General features: G+C 40.2%; 1 protein-coding gene across 1 annotated transcript in view; it reads left to right on the top strand.

The window, feature by feature from the left end:
- Window positions 1–20,014, top strand: part of SNX6 (sorting nexin 6) — a 45,212-nt gene extending 25,198 nt beyond the window's left edge. The window contains exons 9-14 of the mRNA XM_075926942.1: window positions 2,541–2,616; window positions 4,039–4,078; window positions 6,056–6,142; window positions 6,757–6,916; window positions 8,221–8,306; window positions 18,530–20,014. Of these exons, the coding sequence (XP_075783057.1) occupies window positions 2,541–2,616; window positions 4,039–4,078; window positions 6,056–6,142; window positions 6,757–6,916; window positions 8,221–8,306; window positions 18,530–18,583 (503 nt within the window). The 3' untranslated portion in view covers window positions 18,584–20,014. The remainder of the gene's footprint in view (window positions 1–2,540; window positions 2,617–4,038; window positions 4,079–6,055; window positions 6,143–6,756; window positions 6,917–8,220; window positions 8,307–18,529) is intronic.
- The last annotated feature ends 197 nt before the right edge of the window (window positions 20,015–20,211 follow it).

Genomic DNA, 20,211 nt, shown 5'->3' on the forward strand with positions numbered 1-20,211 from the left:
ATAACATATGTCTGGGAGTAACTAATGCTCAGCGCTGGCCTTTTGGGTGGACATTCTAATCATCAGACAAGGAATCGAGTGGGCCTCAGGGCCCGAGGTCCTGGAAAGGAGCTTGAGGAGGAACTGATGGGGGAGACAGTGAGGCCTGTGGAGGCAGCAGAGGCCAAAGCAATGGAGAAGAGGGTGGGGACAGCAGTGAGGCCCTAGGGTGATGGATGGGGGACCAGAGGAAGCAGTGGGATAAGGAGCACTAAAATGCAAGTCTGCTGACACTACCATTTTCCTTATGACTGGCCTTACTAATGCTGTACTAGACCAGTTGGAATTAGAATAATCTGCTTTCACACTGGAGACAGTTTGATTCTTTGCACCATCTCTTTTGGGGTTAAAAGAAATATGTATTTAATCTTCAGTACTTCTAAAGAAAACGCTATTTCATAAATTTCAGGGTGCAGAGGTAGTACAGCTATATTTATGATTGAATTCTGTCATAAACCTGTTCTAGTGTGGAGAACTTTAGATCTGCCTGCAACTTCTTGTGTGGCACAGTGTCAAACTCCTCTATTTTACTCCAACCAAAAGTACCAGTCATAATATGTCAGGGTAGTGGGAAGCTTTGAGAGAGTTCGGCATGCGAGAACTTGGCAACTTTTAAATTCAGAAAAGAAATAAAATTATCCATCTGCAGTTCCCCATTTACAGCTTCAATCTTGGAAGATGTCATTGGTGTTAATCAGCTTGGTAACTTCTAGTAAGCAGTGTCTTGTGGGGCCATGTGTGCATCCATTTTCTTATACTCCATGGGCATAAAATCAGACACTGACATACCTGCATCCTTTAAACTGCTAAAAGTGCAGTGGGCTTGCACAGGTTCTTGATGCTTCCTTCATTGGGTTGATTTTTCCTTTTCTTTAAGGATTTTTGTTTAGGAACAGTTAAATGGGATTTTTTTTTAAGAGTAGTTCTCTCCCCCCCCCACCCCCTGTGTTGGCATTTTTTTCCAAGTGTCATTGGGATTCAGCCCTTTTGCACTGCCATACCATCCTTTTTTAAGTACTGTTCTATTTTACCTGTTTTCCTCCCTTTTGTTAGGGTCTCCCAATACAATATCACTTCAGTGAGGCCACCAGGAAAGCAGGCCTTTCAAGCCTTGCACTTCATAAAACATTTTGATGCTGCAGAGTCTGGCAGAATCTGCATTAATAGGGCACTTCAGCGTCAGACCCAAGTGATTGTGTACAGGCCTGGCAAGTGGCAGTGAAGTTTCTGTTTTTGCCCTAATTAAAGGACATGAAGATTGGTGATAGCAGCACTTCTGCAGCAGCTCAAAGTAGCACTGTCTCAGGGAAGAACTGGAGAAAGGACATCTCTGTTTGATTCATGTGACATATCACTATAGAAAATTTCTTCTGCCCTAGGAAAACCGCACTGTGTTCTTGGGGATTCATATAAATGAAGTCCTTTTTAATCCCATACAAAGGTAGGGATTGGACTTTTGAGCTTCCACAGCTATGAAATCTTTCTTAACAGAGGACAAATTCCATTACATTCTCTTGGAAATAGTACTGTTAATTGACATCGGTGGTGTGTGCTTCTCAGCACACTGTTCACAGTTTGCAACCCAAGATGGTGCTGTTAGTTCTAGCCTGAGTTATGCAGTTTCAGTTTTCCACCCTCCTAGATCTGAGAACGGAACTGCAAATCTTGCATCCCAACTTTGTCTCCACATCAGGGCAGATTCTTCTTCTCTTCTTAGACTGACAGCTAGACTTTGGGATATCTTGGAACACCTAGATTGAGTATTTTTGTCAGTATATTGGAAAAGAGGTTTTCCTGGTCAATGACCTCTTATTTCATGATATGGAAGGGGATTTTCCTTCTGAGCAACTCAAAAAAGAGTAGATCCAAAATGACCTTCTGTTACTTCTGGTTTTGGGCCTACTATTACAATACATAGTACATCCATCTACCTTAATCAATAGGATCTATTGGTATTCAACTCAGAAATGCAGTAACTGAATTACCTTCAAAACGTCTGAATTAAGATGAATATTTGTTTTATTTTTAAAACAATTGTTTTAAATGACCATTAATTCCCTTTTTTTAATCAGTGATGTTAAATAAGGCCTTTCTAAAAGACTTAAGCTGGCTGGCATGCATCTGACCAAGTGATTTTCATTCTCAGAGTGGAAACATAAATGGCTTAGGAGTTCACCTAGTTTGGTGGAAAATACAAAGTTTAATGCAGTATTATACTCTGCAGATGATGCATCCTAAAATGTGTTAAATTATCTCTGGCTAACATTAATAGCCTTTAAAGTCAGAAAGGAGCATTCTAATTATCTAGTCTGACATATAGAACAATACAAGCCATAGAATTTTATTTTATAATTCTGGCATCAAGCCCATAACTGCTGATTGAGCTAGAAAACACCTTTTAGAAAAGCATCTGATTTTGAAGAAATGACATGTGTTTCTTGAAACAATATTCCTACAAAAGTAAAGTATGAAGTTGAACTTGGATCCTTTTTACTTTCTAGATGTTGCAGATGACTGTAATAGGATTGGTTCTTCATTATATACATTAGGAACACAAGACTCGACAGATATGTGCAAGTAAGAAAGATGTTTATTAAAAATGATTAATTGTGGGACAGAGTGCTATCCAGCGATATGATGATTTTGACCGACCCAGGTTGATCTCTGTTCGTTTACTAAAATGTAATGTGTCCATAAGAAAGAATGGTTTATTTCTCCTCCCTTAATATTCCTCATATGCATAGCAAGCAGATTGTGAGGCATGATAAGAGCAACTCTAAATCTGGGTACACGCACACTTTGTCATGGTCACAGCAGAGTGATCACAAAAAGTGCCTTCATTGCATTTCTGTGGATCCCTGTTCTTTCCCTAGAGTTGAAACAGGAGGTATGTATCCATATGGAGATTTGTATGCACTCAAGTTTTCGATCATTTTGCCCAATATGTTGAATTTTGATAATCTGAACTAAATTGTACTCCTTGATTCTGCACGTGCACACAAGCAATTTAAGAAATGTTCTATAAAACGTGCTTGTTGAAATTAAGGCTTAATAATGCCAGTTGTATCTGGCATTATTGCAGGAAGGAGCTATATATGAAATTAACATATACAGACTTGTCAGGTCACCTCAGTTCCAGTAGTAGTGTAGGTCAGTTGCAGGGGTAAGTCTTCCTTGCTTTGTACCAACTCTTGGTTTTGTAATCAATCTGCTGGACTCTAAGGCTATGTCTACACTACATTCCTCTGTTGAAAGAGGAATGTAAATGAAGCAAATCGAAAGTGCAAATGAAGCATGGATTTAAATATCCCACGCTTCATTTGCATATTTGGGTCCAAGCGTTTTTTCGAAAAAGCATTTTTCAAAAGTGAAAGTGCAGTCTAGATGCGCTTCATTTGCACTTTCAATTTGCTTCATTTACATTCCTCTTTCGACAGAGGAATGTAGTTTAGACATGTCCTAGATTACAGGCTACAGATTAATTTCATTTGGGACTCAAGGCAAACTTGACTTCCGACTGTCTGCCAAGCTGCACGTAACCTTTTCTTTCTTTACTTGTATGTGTTATCCAGTGACGATGTACTGCATTGTTGCTCAACCACTCAAGTATAGAACTTTCAGCATTGCAGGTGTTGTAGGTGTGACTTCACTTTTTCCTGTGTAGTAAATCTCATGTAAAGAACATCTAATGATTATGTAAGATGTCTAAGAACTGAAAGAAACAATGTGGTAATGTTCAGGGTCTAACAGTTGTCTTGTTTGACCAGGCAATTGTTCTTTGATTTAGGATTTGACCAAGTGTTGCAATTTATTTTTGACACATTGGAAAAACCAATTGTTCACTGTGTTTTCTGGGATTCCCTGCATTAGTTTAATCTACAGTTGATTTGCTGCCTCTTCTCATCCAGAGAATTTGGATTTTAAAAAATGACAAATTTAGCTTGACTTGAAATTGAACTGAAAACCATTAAAGTCATAATATATCTGTTTTCTCCCAAGGTTTTTTTTGAAGGTATCAGAATTGTTTGACAAAACAAGGGTATGTATAATTCAATTTTAGATGTAAACTGCTGTGTGTGTAATTATATATCCCAGTGTGTGTGCCATGATATTGACAATTACAGTCTTGGAGTCAGTGGTCTTTTAATCATCTTGTGAGCTTTTTATAGCAAGTATTTGAGCATTGGGCAGTGGTACAGTGGCAGATAGCAGTTAAGATTTTTCAAACACATTTTTTAAAGTAAATGTGTGGTCTTTAAATGAAAGCTACAATCAAAATGGCTTTCCAGATGGAGAAAAATGAAGAGTCAAGGTGGGTTAGGTAATATCACTTATTGGACCACCTGTTGGTGAAAGGGACAAGCTTTGAAATGTGTACAGAGCTCTTCAAAAAATATAGTCTGTTACTTAACTTGTGGCCTGATACTAATTTAAGGAGAGCTAGTTCTCCAATGTTAAGATGGCTTTGTTAAAAAACTACATTAGTTGTTTTTATTACATCTGATATTAACTATATTTCTCTTAAAATAGATATTTTTTTAGGCCTCAGTCCTGCAATATGATCCATGTAGACAGATTACTGAACTCATGTATAATTCTCATTGCAGCATTACAGCTTCACTATGTAGTAAGATCACTTCTAGGGGATAGATATGTTAAACAATAATGTTTTTAAAAGACTCCTGATAAATTTTTCTGGATTTCCTACTTTTCTATTATGGTTTGTTAGACAGAATGTTTGCTAAGATAGAAACTGTTTTGTTGTACAGTGCTGAATGCTTTGGTGTTCAGTAAATAATAAAAATATGCTAATTCTAACATATCCGTACCAATTCCCCTTTTGCAAGATGTAACTCTTTACAAAAAAAAATTAAACTCCAAAAGGTACCTACTTGCAAAATATCTCACAAAACACCTGTCTGTGGAGAAAAATGTTTAATACTTTTGGCCATTCAAGTTTTTTAGGTATTAACGTTTTGGACCAGAATGTTAGCTTGATATGAAAAATACAGTAAATGGGAACTTTTGATATTTTTAGATTAAGGTTTACAAATAAGCTAGTCAAAGTTTTTTTGACTATTACTACAAAGCAGTGATTTTAAGTGACTTGCACTTGGAACAACATATGCAGGAAGAGAGATTTCTTATTGAACAACAGTATAATTTGGAGGCTATTAGGAACAGCAGTATAATACATTAGATTTAGTGGGAAAGGTAACTAATGGAAAAGGAAAATTTTAAAATCTTGAGCAACAACCATTCAAGAGATCAGCAAATTAGTTACATAAATAGCTAAACATGAATATTCAGAAATCTATTTGTTTATGGAGACATCGAATAATGAACACTTTCTGAATCAGGAATACTGCTTCAGATCAATGATTTACCCTGTTCTGTTAACTACATACGGGTACAGCAATACAATATTGGGTACATATTTTATTCAAAGACCGTGCACTGTTGAATCTGTTTATTACCCTCTCAACCCTGAAATTCAGTTTCACAAATGCATCTTATGAACATAGACACTGATTTAGTCTGGATGTGTTACCTACAATAGAATTTTAACACTGTAGATGTCAGAGATGAAGGTAGGTGCCAACAACTGTACAGAACTGTTGACCTTTCCAGAGAATTCGTACAGGAGAATTGGTCTCTTTAAAGAATATCTGCACTTGAGTAGCTGATATGGCTTTGAGAGAATTTTTATGTTATGTTGAGATCACATGAGACTGTGTATTTTCCTCTGAGGCTGTTTGAACTTCTCTGCCTTTTTCAGTATATAGTAAAAATGTCATTAAAAGTAGGAACAATTTCCCTGTTAAAAACTGGCTTCCTATAAGCTGACATGAATAGCTGAACCTTATTTTGATAACTGATGCTAAAAATGTAAATTTTTTTTGAAAGTGGTAATATCTGTGTCTCAGGCACTGTTATTTTTGAGTATTTGCATGAAACAAATTAAAAATTAAAGTCCAGATGTTTTGAGAATGGCATATCACTTTTTCCCCTCCAGAAAATAGAGGCACGGGTATCTGCAGATGAAGACCTTAAGCTTTCTGACCTTCTGAAATATTATTTAAGGGAATCACAAGCTGCTAAGGTAAATTTGTGCTTTTTTGTTCTGTGAATTAGTACACTATTTGAAGGAGTATTTAGAGACCATTTAGAGTGAATGTAAATTACTATACCTAATTCAGTAGTTTAGGAAAAATAGTAAAATTTCCAGGCTGGTAATTTTTGACCCCCTCTGATAGTGTAAGGAAGCTGTTTACAGAATTGTCCACATTCAGAATGAGATGAGTATGTTTTTAGCACTTTTTTCATGCTATGCATGTATTTTGGTTCAATAATCTAAACAATAGGTTGATTCTAATGGGCTGGGAGGATTTGGAATTCCCCAGGCCTATTTTCTCCTGGGTTTCTTGTAACACATTCTAAAGCATCTTTTTGTTGGCCACTGACAGAATATTGGGCTAGATGAGATCACTTGCTTGATCAAATTTGGGAATTTCTATGTGCCTTGGAGTTGCAGGGGTGGGAGGATCTGTTTTTTATGTACATGATTAAACTTAGAATAATTCTAACAAGCAGGAGTAAAATGAAAATCTTGAGACAAATAAGGTGGTTTATACACTGATCTGAGGGCTAAAATTAAAGGCATCTAACAATAGGTAATGGCAGGTTTAATGATACATTGTCACTTTATTTTTGCAGGATCTCCTATATAGAAGATCTAGGTCACTAGTGGATTATGAAAATGCTAATAAGGCATTGGATAGAGCAAGAGCAAAAAATAAAGATGTGCTGCAAGCTGAAACTACCCAGCAATTATGTTGTCAGAAATTTGAAAAAATATCTGAATCTGCAAAACAAGGTATTAGAGCAATCTTTGATCGCACATTTGCATTTACAAATAGTTTTCTTGAGTACCCTCCATTTTTCAGATATCTTAGAATGTTTACTGCTCTGAATTTTCTATTTTTAATCTGTATGTGACTTATCTGAGGGCATTTAACAGTATTTTCTTTCAATATTATTTGACTAATAGTTTTTCTGGTACCAATATGATGCTTAAATGATTAAATTTGCTCAAATCCAAGATGCAAGTAACTTAGTTGTCACTTGTTTTGACACACATAAAAGTGCAACTGACTGTAGATAGTGAAGCCAAATATAATTTTGTCTCACTCTGGTGAAACGGCCTTACACAATTCTGTCTAGGCACGTCAGTGCTGATTTTCATTGACTGCCACATCTCATTGCAGGTGGTTGTAGGTCAGAAACAGAGGAGCCAGTGTGGGGAGTTTTTGTTGGGGATGCTAGTACTGGAGGTCTGTCCCAGCTGAAGCCACTTTGGTGGGCAAAAGGTGCTTCTCCTTTGGAGAATAGGCTGTTCAGTGTGCTGCTTTCTTTCTGAAAGTCTTTCCCCCCTCTGGCCTAGAGAAGTGGGCTTCTAAACCAGTTAGCATCCCTTGTCCTCAGTTAGCCCCTGGAACTCACCTCCGCTTTCCCATTCAGATCAGTTGCTAAAATTCTTTGGTTTTATAAATCTGTCAGAGTTGGTGGCTCTTTGGAGAAACATCCTGTTAGCCCCTGAAGTGTTCCAACAAGCATATTGTCTTTGGGTACCCATCTCATCTGCTCTTCAAGTTAATTTTGCACTGGTGATCCTTGCAGAACCCTTCACATGAGTGAAGGCAAGTTTCTGGGTTAAATGTAGAGATGAAGGAAGGGAGAAGAATGAATTTAATTTAATTTTTTCAAAAGGTACCTACATTGACTCTAAAAGAGCTTTAAATGTATGAAAATTATGGCTAGGATAAAAGAGCACAATCATACTTTAAATACTTATGTAAGTGTATGTCTACACTTCAGTTAGACATATGTGGGAGGCCAATGACACTGACCTGGGCTTGAAGGATTTGGAATAAGGGACTGCTTAATTGCAGAATAGATGTTTGTGCTCAGCCTGCAGCCCAAGCTCTGGAAGCCTCCCACCTCATCCCATGTGAGAGCCCACGTATTGAAGTATAGACTGCAGTAGCTCTGAGTCTAAATTGTGGTCTTAGTCTTAAACTTGTGATTTTTTTTTTTCACCCTGAACCCAAGAGGAAAGTGTCTTTATTGCTTGAATGTGCAGACACCATTTTTAATGGAATCCCAAATTATTCTTCACAGAACTTATAGACTTTAAAACAAGAAGAGTTGCTGCATTCCGAAAGAATCTAGTGGAACTTGCAGAATTGGAACTGAAACATGCTAAGGTAATCAAGACCCATTTTGGTTTTCATTTAAATCAATGTTTCCATGTTGTATAGTTGGATAAGATCAGATTGGCCATTTTTGGAGGTAGGTAATGTACTCTCCAACTCAAAGTTGTCTGCACGGATATGAAGCATGAACAGCTTCAGTTGAAAGACTAACTTTTATAAAGTTGTAAACTCTTTGGATAATAGGGGTGCAGACAAAGACATTCAGTGGAACTTGTGCTCTTAAGTGCCTTGGGGGTGTTTTGAAAATCTCTATCCCATAGAGCCGTGGTCACCAACCCGTCGATCGTGATCGACTGGTCGATCACGATGCGTTCGGGCAACCCGGCTCCCCATTTTCCCCTACCCCCGAGAAGCCCCACTACCTACCTCTAGTGTAGTGCCAGCTTCCTGTGGGGTGGACGGAAGTCCTCTCTGAAGGCCGCATCACTTCCGGGGGTTCTGGAAGTGCGTGGGCTGCTCCCCCTCCCACAGCTCTGTTGCGTGCTGGCGGAGGGAGTGTTGGCCTTAGAGGAGGAGTGCGGAGGCTTCCCTGCGCCACCAGTGCCAGAGGGGTGAGTTGGCCGCAGGGGTTTCCCTGCGCCGTGGGAGTGGGAGTCGGCCCTGGGGTTTGGCCGCGCTGCGGGAGGGGAGGGAGTTGGCTGGGCCGTGCTGTGGGAGGGGGGTTTGACCCTGGGGCAGGCGCCTGCGGGGGTTGGCCATGCTGCAGGAGGGGGCTGGCCGCACTGCACTGCAGGAGGGGGGTTTGGCCCCGGGGCAGGTGCCCACGGGGGTTGGCTGCGCTGCAGGAGGGGAGGGGTCGTGCCGTGCCACAGAAGGGGGGTTTGGCCCCGCCGTGGGAGGGGTGGGGGTTGCCCCTGGTGCAGGCTCCCGCGAGGATTTGGCCCCGCCGCGGAATGGGGGGGATTGCCTCCGAGGCAGGCTCCCGCGGGGGTTAGCCCCGGGGCAGGCATGCTCGGGGTTTCCCTGTGCTGCGGGGGGCCCGGAGGAGGCATGTGCTGGCTTCCCGTGGGGGGGGGGGGGGGAGAAGAGGAGGGAGGGAGAGAGAATCCTGGGAGGAGGCAGATGCAGGTGACTCTGCTGCCACTGGCACCCTGTCCCCGTTCCCCAGACTCCACTCCCCTGTCCCCAGCTACAGAACTCTGTCCCCATTCTCCTGTCCCCAGCTACAGAACTCTGCCCCCATTCCTGTCCCCACTGGCACCCTGTCCCCTGCTGCAGAACCCTGTCCTCTGCCCTCCCAGCACCCTGTTCCCTCTCCCCTGCCCCCAGCCGCAGAACTCTGTCCCCACAAAATGTATATTTATAAAATTGCTTCATTTTAGATTTAAATAGCATGAATAAAAAACAGACCATTTATTTCATAACTATAAACATGTGATTTTAATTTATGTATTGCATAATTTAAAAATAAAGTGTTTACCAGAGTGTGTAAGTAAGGGCTGGGGATAGCAAGTGATGGACAGGAGGAGAATAGAGAGGGCGGGGCTTTACGGAAGGGGCGGGGCGGTAGAGCTTCGCCTGTTCTGAGATTTAAAAAGTGATCTTCGTTGTAAAAAGGTTGGAGACCACTGCCATAGAGAATATCTCCTGTTTTGGCTTACTGTATTGCTACAGACGTAAAACCCTAGTTAGCATAGTATGAATTTCCTTCTCCATTATCGGAGCACTTTATTCTTGCAACACCCCAATAAGGTATGAAAGTATGACCACAGTTCATACAGGAAGTCTCTAACTGAGCAAGAAATTGAGGCCAAATATGTGCATAGCTTCTTAAATATACCTCTGAACTTTGGTTTCTTTAGTTCAATAGCAAAGGATGTTGAATAAGACATTTAAATTGCAGATAATTTACTGAACATACTAAATGGTTTTAAAGAGGTGAATATTTTTCCCCAAAAGGACCTAAATGCACTGTCCTTAAATGCCACTTAAATGCTATTTTATTGTGTATATGGAGACAATACCTTATTATCTACAGCTGTGTCAAAAGTAGTAACTATAATGCTTTATCCATCTCAAACCATTTTTCCTTTAGAATTCACATTATTCAACTGTTGCCATTGTCTGTGCTGCAGCTTGTCTAGATCTAGCCCCCAGGAATCTAAGGCTTATCTATGTCCATCCCCAGGTCCCCCCAGCATTGGGAAGCCTGTGTTGGCACCCCAGCTCCTGCCGTTCCTGGAGCATGCAAAATCTTCTGGCCTGAGCGCCCCTCCCTCCATCCCCCCAAAGCTCTGATGTACAAGGGAATTGTACTTTTTTTTCCTTCTCACTTGTGTGTGTGTGTGGCCCCCAACTGATTTTTCTGTGTATCTGAGGCCGTTGGCCCATAAAAGGGTCAAAAAGGTTCCTCACTCCTGCATTTAACCCTTATTTCTGAAGGGATCTATTTGGAATATTTTAGACTGAAACTGGACATTGACACTTGAAAATTCAAGAGTGTGTAAAGCAACTTTTGTTTAAATTGGTTGGACATTTCAGTTTGAACAGTTTTTAGTTTGGATGCCTTTTAATGGTAGGAGAGGAAATGGCTTTTTAAATGTAATTTTCAATCTTTTTTTCATTACTTTAGTTGAAGATGAATGACAAAGTAAAATAACTTCAAAAAAATGTATTAATCTTGGAAGCAAATAATGTGAGACTCCTCATTTTGTTCTTATGGATCAGGTGGCTTTCATATTAAGCCTCTTTAGCAATTCTTGTCTTATATTGGTTTGAGTATGATGCTTCTTGGGGCACTGAAGACTGAGTGTCATTGTTTTACCTCCTACATCCAGTGCAAATGAGCCTGCCTTTTGCCAGCTGGGTGGTAGTGCTGCCTTCATATAGTTGGCCACTCAACATTCTCCTCTGGGCTATGCCAGCCCTGCCTTTTCCTTGAAGGTTGACAATACAGCCGAACTCCCAAGTCTCTTCAAAGTGTCTTCTAGTGATATCTAGCCTCTGACCACCAAATAGCCATATAAATCCCAGATCTTCTGTTTCCAAAGGGAAAAATGTACCCCAGTCTAACGCTTTAGTCCACTGCTCCTGTATCTCACACAGAACTTGAGTTCAGTTGTAATAAAACAAAAGGAAATTTAAGAAAATAGAGATTCAAATAGGAACAGATGGAAACAAATAGTTACATATGAAACAAAAGCACACAACATGCAAATTGAGAGCCTAAACGTTATTAATGGTTTTCTTTCCTACCTAATAAAGTAGCTTCTCATATCGCCAGTCTTCTACCGTGCTTACTAGCCCCGAGTAGCTGGGACACAGTCTTTCATGAAACAGCCCAGCTTACCAAGGTACCTCCTCAGTGAACCAATCTAGAGTGTTAATCCTCCATGATGTACTGAAATTGTCCTTTGTCTTTATTCGCAGAGGGCAGTTCTCTCACTGTCCTATTGTTTCTTTTCACTTAAAGTGGTTTTCATGATTGTAGTTTCTTTGATGGCTTTCCATTGACTTTTCTTGGTGCAAAGATAGACGACTGAGCAATACAGTATATACTTTGTTAGCCAGGGAGGATGTGATAGCTCCTTTCTGTTTAAATGGATCCACCCTGGGGATGTTAATTCCCTGGGCACAAACTTTGCTCCAAGACAGTAAGGCATAACTTTCAATGTAGTTACATTATTCCTTGAAATATTACCAATATATACACCTCACAAAGGTTCTTCATAGATACAGGCTTTCTGTAGAAATCTCACTACCTCTATGAAAGCAGTGTGCATGTGAGTGCCTGTAATGAGTTTGATCTGAGACAAAAGTTGCTTGTAATGAACAGTTAACCCTTTGCCAGTTGACAAGAATGGGCCTTTCTGTCATGCAAAGAAACCCTGGGGCTGATGTGAATATCCTCATTTCACTCTGTCTATTTTGGGAATAGTTTAAAATTGTAGCTTTTAATTGGCCTGAGATGAGAATCTGGGACATTGTGCATCCAAATACTGAATTTTTATTTTAGTCATTAAGAATTTAGATTTTCAGGCATACAGTGTGCCATGTTCCTTTTGTACTACAAGTTTGACCTTCCTTGTCCAGCACCCTCGGGACCGGAGCTGTGCTGAATGAGGGAATTTGCCAGATATAGGAAGGACCCTTGCCACTGGCCTCCCAGGATGCTCCTTCCTGTAGTTGGCTCTGCTCTGGCCCCATTGCCACTGGGCTCCAGCCTGCAGGGCTTGGACTTGTGTTCGGGGCTGCTGGGCCCCCTAGCCAATGCAGCCCCGCTTCTTCCCAGCTGGATTGGGGATCCCCAGGGATGGGGCTTGCTTGCTGGCTGCCTTGCTTTTGCTACTCAACAGTCCTGCTTCTGCAATGCCCAGCCAGGATGCCCCAGGAATGGAGCTCCCTAGTCTCTGTGACCACACTTCTCCTTCTCTCCTGCCCAGCCTGGGCTCCCTGGGGACGGAGCTTCCCAGCTCCGTGGCCCCACATCTCCCCCACTGGGTTCCTCAGGGAAGGGGTTAGCACTCCGAGGCGCCGGGGCTTGCTTATCCAAAAACATCCATATGGGAGAATCCCAGATTTCGGAGATTCAACCTGTATTTGCTTTAATATGTGCCAAATTCCTTCCCTCTCCAGTAACTTATATATGGATTTCTTCATGTCCTTTTGTACTTTCCAGGGAATGCTAGTGCTAGCCACAGACTAAGACCCTTGAAAAGAACTGATAATTTCGGACTCCACTTTGTCTCTGGCCTAATGTTATCAGTTTTCCATTCTCAGGTATAGCACTCTATTTACTCCTTTAGATAATAGAATCATAGAATAATAGGACTGGAAGGGACCTCGAGAGGTCATCGAGTCCAGCCCCCCGCCCTCAAGGCAGGACCAAGCTCCGTCTACACCATCCCTGACAGATGTCTATCTAACCTGTTCTTAAATATCTCCAGAGAGGGAGATTCCACCACCTCCCTTGGCAATTTATTCCAATATTTGACCACCCTGACCATTTGGACATTAGGAAAAAATTCCTATCTAAACCTCCCCTGCTGCACTTAAAGCCCATTACTCCTTGTCCTGTCCTCAGTAACCAAGAGGAACAAATTTTCTCCTTCCTCCTTGTGACACCCTTTTAGATATTTGAAAACCGCTATCATGTCCCCCCTTAATCTTCTTTTTTCCAAACTAAACAAGCCCAGTTCATGAAGCCTGGCTTCATAGGTCATGTTCTCTAAACCTTTAATCATTCTTGTCGCTCTTCTCTGTACAATTTCCAATTTCTCCACATCTTTCTTGAAATCTGGCGCCCAGAACTGGACACAGTACTCCAGCTGAGGCCTAACTAGTGCAGAGTAGAGCGGCAGAATGACTTCACGAGTTTTGCTTACAACACACCTGTTGATGCAAAAAAAGCAAATATGATTCTAGGTTGTAACAGCATCACACTATTGACTCATATTCAACTTGTGGTCCACTATGACCCCCTAGATCCCTTTCTGCCATGCTCCTTCCTAGACAGTCGCTTCCCATCTTGTATGTATGGAACTGATTGTTCCTTCCTAAGTGGAGCACTTTGCATTTCTCTTTATTAAACCTCATCCTGTTTACCTCTGACCATTTCTCTAACTTGCTAAGGTCATTTTGAATTATGTCCCTATCCTCCAAAGAAGTCGCAACCCCACCCAGTTTGGTATCATCTGCAAACTTAATAAGCGTACTCTGTATCCCAATATCTACATCATTGATGAAGATATTGAACAGTACGGGTCCCAAAACAGACCCTTGAGGAACTCCACTTGTTATCCCTTTCCAGCAGGATTTAGCACTGTTAACAACTCTCTGACTACGGTTATCCAGCCAATTATGCACCCACCTTATCGTGGCCCTATCTAAGTTATATTTGCCTAGTTTATCAATAAGAATATCATGCGAGACCGTATCAAATGTCTTACTAAAGTCTAGGTATATGACATCCACCGCTTCTCCCTTATCCACAAGGCTCGTTGTCCTTGTCCAAGTCTTACTTTGTGTCACATTGCAAAGTTCATAATGCCGGTACATTAGAAATCTAATCTGCAGACTGAGTTGTGAGAATGCCTAAGAAGAAAATTCTGATCCATGTGATGTATGGTTATGAAATAAAACCGAGTTTTGATTAATTCTTTTATTAAGCCTGCTAAAGGTTGTTGATCAGTTTGGTGGCACAAAAAGCTAATGTATTTTGCATTTCTTTTAGATTTCAGGAAACTATTATAATTTATGATGCTCATTCATAATCTAATTTTGTTTAAAAATGTGACCTAATATGAGAAACTAACCCCATAACAAGATGGCAAGAAAGGTATTATTTATCTTCAGCATCTGTTGGCCACCTTTACATTTGTAGATCCTCCTCTGATCTGCTAAAGCATATGATTGCAGTTGACTCTTTCATGAGAATCCCAGAGGAAACTTAAAACTTCAAAAGGATAGTTTTGGCTCTGGTCGAGATGCTTACTAACATGGAAGTGTTATGACCAAGCTGTCTTTCTGTCTCAGATTTTAGTTTGGAGACCATCACAATGGTATTCAACATTCAGCTCCTGGCAAAATGGAATGTTAGTAAAACCTTCTAAACACCTCTAGATAACTTAATTTAAGAGGTCCTTTTGGGGGGGGGGGGGCGAGGGCTGGCGAATTGTCATTTTTTAAGAAACTATTAAAATGACCGGGGGGAGAAAGGGAGACAGAAAACAAACACCAGCAAAATCCATTCAGAGATTAGGTAAGAGGCTGTGATACTAAGGCTTATTTTGATGACTGTAACTCAAAAGCTTTGCTAGTCCTTTTAATAAAGTATATGTGTCTCTGGTAGTTATGAAAATTATAGGGCAGGCTTTTGATCTATTTATTATTTGACTTCTAAATCATCCTCCTAAATACTGGACATATGAATAAGAACTTATTTTCATGGAAAGTTCTGTACATTTGTCAATCACATCCACTTGTCTAAAAGCCTTTTTTCCCAGAATTTGTGAAATAGGGAGTGACTGAGGCCTTATGCCCCCTTCTGGAACTGAATTTTTTGCCACCCAGTATCTGAAAGATCTAGTTTTCTATTTTTAAAGGGAGAAAATGTACTGAAATGGAGATATACCTATCTCATAGAACTGGAAGGGACCTTGAGAGGTCATCGAGTCCAGTTCCCTGCCCTCACGAGACGACCAAGTACCATCCCTGTTAAGTGGTTACTCCTTGTTGAAAGTGACTTACACATTCTAAGACAGAAATGTTGAGAGATCCTTAAACTTGAACTTTTCCACTGAGAACTAGTAACCATTAATGCTGATGAGTTTCTTACATAATTTCCCTATGTTGATGAGTGTCTGTTGTTGTTCAGTAGATTAGCTGGAATCCAAAATCCTCTATTTGTACATATACAGATTGAACCTCTCTAGTCCAGCACTCTCTGATCTGGCAACATCCATGGTCCGGCATGATTTTAGTTAAGTGAACATCCAGATATCATGGGTATGGCCAAGATTCCTTCGGTCCCCTAAAGTTTGCTTACAGCCACCTGTTCTGGCTCTTGATGTTCTGCGCTGTTGTGTAGTTCGAATTTACTCCTAAATATCTAAGAGCCCAGGAAGCAGTGGAAGTGTTGCTAATGATGCTAGACAATATTGACCTCCTGTGATTTGACACAGTCTCTGGTTCAGCACCATCCAGGTCCCAGGGTGACTGATTAGAGAAGTTCAACCTGTACCAGATTTGCAACTAGATCCTCTTGCTACAGAGCCCAAGATCACAATCTCATGTATTGCCATCCATGTACAATACACACAGGCTTCGTCTAGACTGCATCCCTTTTCCGTAAAAGGGATGCAAATTAGATGTATTACAATTGCTCATGAAGCGGGGATTTAAATCTCCCCCGCTTCATTAGCTTAAAAATGGCTGCTGCTTTTTTCGGCACGGAGCTTTGCCGGAAAAAAGCGCCAGTCTAGACGCAGATCTTTCGGAAAATAAAGCCTTTTCTGAGGGATAAGGGATCTTTCGGAAAAAGCTTTATTTTCTGAAAGATCCGCGTCTAGACTGGCGCTTTTTTCCGGCAAAGCTCCGAGCTGGAAAAAAGCGGCAGCCATTTTTATGCTAATGAAGCGGGGGAGATTTAAATCCCCGCTTCATTTGCAATTGTGATACGTCTAATTTGCGTCCCTTTTATGGAAAAGGGATGCAGTCTAAACACAGCCACACATTTTGCCTAGTCTGCCAGCATAAGAACATAAGAACGGCCATACTAGGTCAGAGTAAAGGTCCATCTAGCTCAGTATCCTGTCTGCTGACGGGCCAATGCCAGATGCCCCAGAGAGAGTGAACGCAACAGGTAATCATCACGTGATCCCTTTCCTGTCATCCATTTCTTCCCATCCTGGTTAATAGCCTTTGATGCACCTAATCTCCATGAATCTATCTAGGTCTTTTTTGAACCCTGTTGAGTTCCACAGGTTGACACTGTGCTAAGTGAAGAAAAACTTCCTTTTGTTTGTTGTAAACCTGCTGCCTATTAATTTCATTTGGTGACCCCTAATTCTTATATTATGGGAATAAGTAAATAACTTTTTCTTATTAATTTTTTTCCACATTAGTCATGATTTTATGGATCTCTATCATTTCCTTCCTTAGTCTCCTCTTTTCGAAGCTGAACAGTCCAAGTCTTTTTAATCTCTCTTCATATGGGACTCATTCCCATATGAAGAGTAGTTGAGTAGTTGATTACCCAATATTATCTTAGGTTTAGACGTAGTCAACTACTCAGCTAGTAGCATATTTTCTCACCCCATCCCTCCGCTGCCTCCGTATCAGCAGGCCCAGGCTCGCCACCTACAGAGGCTGCTCCACATCCCATGGAGCTGCTCCTGGGCATGGGGAGGTCCTAGCTCCCCCATGGCCAGGGGGCTACTGGACCTGGTGCCAGCCAGGAATGAGCAAACCTGGCTCAGTCCCCACTCGTGCCAAGTCCAAGAGCTACCCTTGCTGCAGCTCTGCCGTTTAAATATAGCATGAGCCTGCCTGCCCAGTTCTTAGTACATTTAAACTGTAAAGCCTCAGCGGGGGATAACTCCTGGATGCTTTACTCCCTTATCAAATTATTGGGTAGTTGATAGAATTACTGTTTACTCACTTCCTAACATCCCTAGTGGGGACCTGCTCCAGCCCTCACTGGCTAATCGGAACTGGTAAGCCACACCAGTTAAGGGTGAGGTTAACCATTTACACCTCTGGAACACAGCCAGATGTTTGAAATTGATAGAAATTATATTGTAGCCAGCACAGTGTGTATTAACTTTCATTCTTTATAATGGCATTGTTGGGTTCTATAGTTAGCTGAGTTCCAGATGATAGTTGATTAATTTGTCAGTAAATATCTGTCTACCTGCCAGCCCTGGAAATTTAGTTTGAAATCTGAAGGACAAGTTTTTTGTTTCAAATTAGTAATGATTTGCATGCCAAATTGTTTTTATTTATATCTGTACAACTAAGCATAGATTTGGCCAAGTTGGAGCTTGGCTAACTGTTCTGATAGCCACTATCTTGTAGACCCTTTGGCTCTGCAGTTAATTTTTTTTTAATTTTGTCACTACCGTCAGCAAAGTGATAGTGCACATAGAACATGTCTATGGAATAAGGTGTCACTTTTTTGATATTTCACAATAGGACTACCTTTACATCATTGGTTTAGGGCATTTAATTGATCCTGGTTCTCCTGCATTGCTCCAAGATATATATATATATATATTCTTGTATAATTTATTTTTATTGATATACAATGGATTACGTGAATAATTATGTTATGGGAATAATCTGACAATAGTATTACTGTCAATTTGGTGTGAGGAATACCTGAGATAATATTTTCTTCACAAATCTCAACCATCTTTCTACAACTGAGTATTCAACTCTAAAAGAAGGAGATAACAGCCTTCTATGGTGAACTTGTTTTGCATCAGAGACTTCTGTTAAGGTATGTATGGGAAGGATATGAGATATAGTGGAGAAGTTATTTAAACTGATCACATTCAGAAAGCATACTAGTTCTCATTTTCTATTTAACAGTTCCTTGAGATTGGCTTGCTATGTTCAACAGATCTCTTTGTAAGATGAAAACTGCTTAAAGAAAAGTATTCTAATGTTTTATAGATATTCATGCTGCTTAATAAATAATTACTTTATCTTCATTTAAAAGTATTTATATCTAATAGGAAAACATGGCTATCATTTTCTCTTTATTTCTATAGGGTAACTTGCAGTTGCTGCAGAGCTGCCTGGCAGTATTAAATGGAGACACATAGAACACTCTGTCCTTCCACTTACAAGGGCTGCCTTCTGGATTTTGTTTTCATGACTTCTAATATGAATTTACATCTCACCGGAGAAATCACTTGGCAAAGTATGCATAAATAAGCTCCTGCTCTGAAGCCTCCTGAAAACAATTCTGGACTATATGAAGCAACAGCATACTCATTTATGCACATGTATTCACACACACATTTATTTAATCATTGTATGCTTTCATTGTTCAGAAATCAAATGTCCTGTTTCTTTGTGAAAGTAGACAATATAATTATGTTCTTGTTATGAATAGTATTTTGGTATGGCCACCAATCTTTCTTTACCTTTGTAAGTAATTTCTGAAATTGCCCATTTGAATGAATTGTTCAAATGGATTAAATATTGCCATTAGATGTTTGAATATTGTTATTATAAAGCATTGTATGCATTGTCTTAGTTTTTCCATGTCCTGGTATCAAGCATCTTAATATGATTTTCCAATTTAATGAACATTTCTTAGAAATTTTGGAAAACTTTATGTAATCTTTATAATTATGATTTAAAAGGAAAAGCAAATGCATTCGTATGTTTGCCTTAACTTGTAGACTAATTCCAATTGTTGTAAAATAAACTGTGAAATCAGTGATTTTTTTCTAAAATTATGCAGACATTGTATCGTCTATATTAACATTGAATAGACATTTATAGTAAATCTGTTTAATTTAATCAGCATTTTCTGCACCTATGCTCTAAAGCAAATAGTTAAAAAGCTATACTGCTCCAGTATCTCTTCTCACTCAAATTTGCAGGTTTATTAGCTTGCTTATCTACTGAAACTAGACTTCCCTTCCAGTTCACTTAGACATTTAGACTTGCTTACCATTCTATAGGAAAATAATTTTTAAAGAGGAGTGGCAAAAGCATGTCAAAGACAGTGTTGTATTTTGCCCTTTGGTCACATACAAAAAGCTCATTTCAAAATAAAAAGCAAAACAAAACATTTGGACAGGGAGAGGAGAGGTTGGAACAACAGAAGAGTCAGATTCCTGGGGACCAAATGTTGGGCTTACTAAACTTGAATCCTTAGTCTTTACTTAGTATGGAGAGAAAGCAAAATGCTGATTTGAACTATGAGTCCTGGAATTACATAAGTCACAGCTCTGGAAGAACACTAGGTAAAGGGTCTATATTTTGCTTCATTAACCACATCTGGTCTTGGAACTGCTGCATGTGTTGCTTTCTGGACAACTGGCAGAGCAGCAGGGGTTTGGATCAAGGGGGCTTTATATCGGAGAGTCAGAAGTGAGTTAATATGCCAATAATTACATCTTACCGATACTCATACTGATACACCATTTTTTGGGTTTCATGATGGAAGTTAAAACAAGTCCAGTGGCACTTTAAACTATTAGTCTAACTATGCCATAATAAAATTGTTAGTCTTTAAGATGCCTCCAGTCTCCTTGTTTTTGCTGAATCAGACTAACACAGCTACCTCTCTGAAACATGACAGATATGGTTTCAAATATGGATAAAATGCACAGTAGAAGCGTTCCTTTACTCTGATGCAGCCAGATATGCAGGGGCTTGCACAGATATGTAAGCTACCCAAGTAGAAATACCAAATGTAGATAAGCCCTTACCGAGG

This window comes from Pelodiscus sinensis, chromosome 4 (genome assembly GCF_049634645.1).
Source record: "Pelodiscus sinensis isolate JC-2024 chromosome 4, ASM4963464v1, whole genome shotgun sequence".
Lineage (NCBI taxonomy): Eukaryota > Metazoa > Chordata > Testudines > Trionychidae > Pelodiscus > Pelodiscus sinensis.